Here is a 3,588-nt window from a genome sequence, read left to right on the forward strand (position 1 = left end):
TTAAACCTGGGAGGTGGAGATTACAGTGAGCCAAGATCACACCACTGCACTCCAGCCTGGGTGACAGAGTGAGACTCTCTCTCAAAAAAAAAAAAAAAAAAAAAAAGTTACAAGGATTATGGCATTTAGTAACTTTATGTTTTACTATAAATTATTAGGAAAATACTGGATTGATCCAAATCTCGGCTGTCCTTCAGATGCCATTGAGGTTTTCTGCAATTTCAGTGCTGGTGGCCAGACATGCTTACCTCCTGTCTCTGTAACAAAGGTATGTTACTGAATTTTAAAATATATGTTGTTATATTGCACAGTATCAGTGAAAAGTTATTTTTAAAATTCTATCTCTTTAAATAATTATGAATTTTAAGAATGAAAGCAAAGATTTTTCTCTATTATGTATGAGAAATAAATATGCTATTTTTTAAAACTAGTTAATCACAGTAAATCTTGACATTTTGATTGTGTCTTTTTATGATTTAGTTTAGTTTGGCTTACTCTACTGATCATATTTTTTAAATTCCTCTTAAAATTGTGCAACATATGCTATGTTTTTATGCATACACACACATTAGAAATTTCTTAAACAGCTGTAGTGTTTGTAACCAGTAATCAGTTACCTGAAGTTTTGCTGCAAATTATATTATAATCATTAAAAAAGAGAATTTTGCCACAAAATTTTGCTATTTGTGGTTATTAGGCACACAATAACCTTTCTTAAACATCCACAGAATACTACTAAAAACTTCTTTCATGAATAATTCTATAAATCAAACGTTTAGAACGAATGCATGTTAGTTTGTTAAACTAACATATAACACTGGGAATTATAACAAATATTTATAAAACCTAAATCCTAGCTGTACCTATAACATATATTGAAACCAAAACTATGTTTCTTTATTTTTCTGATTAAACCAGCTTGATCTATGATCAAGAATTTCTCATTGACAAAGAACTGATACATGTGCCTATTGTGTGTTTTGTTCATCATAAAAAGACAGCAGATAAAATTCAATCTCTTTAGCTGCTTCTTATTGAACTGCCCTGTCCTCCTAAAACACCTCTCTTCATTAACCAGGGCGTTCCATCAATTTATCTTAATAGGCATTCACCATTATCGCCCCTGAAATAAAAGAGGGAAGGATTCTTCCATTCCTAGGGAATCATGAACCTCTAATAAAGAGCAGCATGATAGTCCTACTTCCAAAATATCCATATCATCATCCTCATTCCAATGGAAATTGGCCCAGGATTATCCAGAAGGAAAGAAGATGGGGCTGTGTGAACTGTGCAAAGGAAATAGGAGCAGTGGGGAAGCAGCACTCTAGTTCTTTCCATGACTGAATCACTTCTCCCATTTCTTCGATTCATAAACTCAACCCAAGGAAGACCAGAGAAGTGCTAGGATGAACAGTAGAGTGGGAATCAGGGACTGGGGTTCTAGTCTTTATTCCTCTATTAACCTAGGGAATAAAACTGTGATCCACCAGAGGGCCTGCTCTGTGCCAGGCACAATGCTAGGTAAATTACATTTGTCATTTTTAATCCTCATAACGACCATACCAGATTGGTGTTATACCCCACTTTACTGACAAGGAAATTAAGTCTCAGAAAGCTTAAATATTTCTTGCAAGTTTCTGACTCTGATCTGTAAAATGAAGGAATTGAATTACTTAAATTCTAACGTTCCTTATTATCTTTCCATGTGTATGCCCTTCTTTTGCTTTTCCTCTCATTTCGTTTTTTTCTTTCTGTTTTTCTTTTTGTTGTTATTTTTTCTTCTACATTACCTCATAACTGATATTTTTCTAACCTTATGCTTGAAAATTAGTACAAATTCCTCCATAGGAATCATTTCTGTTCACTTACATTATAACCATATCCCTGCTTGAATAATGCTAAAATAATAATAATAATGTCTGGAGCTATAGGAAGATCTGCCTTTCTGTTCAAGCCTGGGGAATGTGCAGTTTTCTTAACTCAGATACTGTCCTGTATTGTTCATTGTATTAGTTAACACTTGTTTATGAATTTCATTCATTCATTCAATAAATATTTATTAACGATCACTGTGTGAATGAAACTACATTAGGGGCTGGCAACACAAAGAATAGGGTTCTGTCCTTGTCCTTTAAGGCTCTCAGACTTAAAATTACTCAACCAGATTATTGTTACAACTTGTAACTCATCTTTGGTAACTCTCACCAAAAAAAAATATCAAAGGCAGAGACAGATCTCAGATTTTTATTTAAAAAAGTATTAAAGCATTAACCAAAAGCAAATTATTACTACATTTTATATAATGTGAAAATTATCTTTATTTTATTAATACTATATGTAGTAGCCTGATGATATGAACTGGAACCAGTCCATACAGGCTCAGGAAAGCCAACTGTTAACATTTCTTTCCATTGCCATGTTCAGTGACCTCACCTTGGTAGTCTGAATTCAGCTGTGCCTGTAATCCCAGCACTTGGGAGTGCTTCTACCATAGGAGTCAGGAAATACTATAAATCATGGCTTTTCCCCCAAGAACCCATGGTTAAACATTTACCAGCACACAATTGACTGGCACTTCAGTTCCAAGGAAAAGAGCTTTCTGGAGGCTGCCTTTGAAGGACTTTTCCTCAGATTTTCCTGAACTGTTAAGTTTCTCAATTGCCACATGTTATAACCTGCATATTGTTTCTATGACATTAGTTGGAGTTTGGAGTGGGGAAAGTCCAGATGAACTTCCTTCATTTACTGAGTTCGGAAGCCACCCATATCATCACCATTCACTGTCTAAACACCCCAAGGTGGACAAGCACACAAACAAGTGGCCCAGGATTGCCTATTGGTTTCAAGGGATGGAATGGCCAGATTTTTAAAGTAAATACTCTACTTGAACCTAAAGTGCTTTCAGATGACTGCAAGGTAAGAAAATGGCACTTTTAGAATTGTTCAGTATAACTGACTTAAAAGTGGTAAAACCATAAAATTAGGATAATTAGAGTAAGACTTTAATTACAAACTGCAGATACAGAAGGGTAGTAAGTTTTAATGTGCCTGACTTGTAACTGCATTTTTTAGAATCAATCATTTGTTTATATCATACCTTATCAACTTGTGTCATACCAATTGGTCCTAGATTTTTACATGCAAAACAGGTGTTAATATGTAAATTTAATTTTTATTCCCTATGTGAAATAATTATACCTGGATAGATGGATAGATAGACAGATAGATAAATGATAAATAGATAGTGTATTTGGATAAATATTTTCATGTGTTTTCACTGCTGTAATTCTACATCTCGTTATTGCATAAAAAGCAAGTTATAGAGGCAAGTAAGTTTTATTTCATTCTGTCAATCCCTGTACCTGATACCAAATATGGGTATAATTACATATTGACTGGCCCCACCAGTAAGTATTTGATTATAGCCTATTTTTTTTCCATTAAAACTAAATAATGGGGCCAGGCGTGATGGCTCATGCCTGTAATCCTAGCACTTTGGGAGGCCTAGGCAGTCAGATCACTTGAAGTCAAGAATTCAAGACCAGCCTGGCCAACGTGGTGAAACCCAGTCTCTAGTAAAAATATAAA

The 3,588-nt window shown here is 34.5% G+C and overlaps 1 protein-coding gene across 1 annotated transcript in view; it reads left to right on the plus strand.

Annotated features, from left to right (window-relative positions):
• The window catches only part of COL24A1 (collagen, type XXIV, alpha 1), a 438,816-nt gene that overhangs the window by 427,715 nt on the left and 7,513 nt on the right, over window positions 1-3,588 (plus strand). The window contains exons 61-62 of the mRNA XM_011982146.1: window positions 159-268; window positions 2,701-2,916. Coding sequence (XP_011837536.1) covers window positions 159-268; window positions 2,701-2,916 — 326 coding nt within the window. The remainder of the gene's footprint in view (window positions 1-158; window positions 269-2,700; window positions 2,917-3,588) is intronic.

This window comes from Mandrillus leucophaeus, unplaced genomic scaffold, assembly GCF_000951045.1.
Source record: "Mandrillus leucophaeus isolate KB7577 unplaced genomic scaffold, Mleu.le_1.0 Scaffold235, whole genome shotgun sequence".
In the NCBI taxonomy this organism is placed as follows: Eukaryota; Metazoa; Chordata; class Mammalia; order Primates; family Cercopithecidae; genus Mandrillus; species Mandrillus leucophaeus.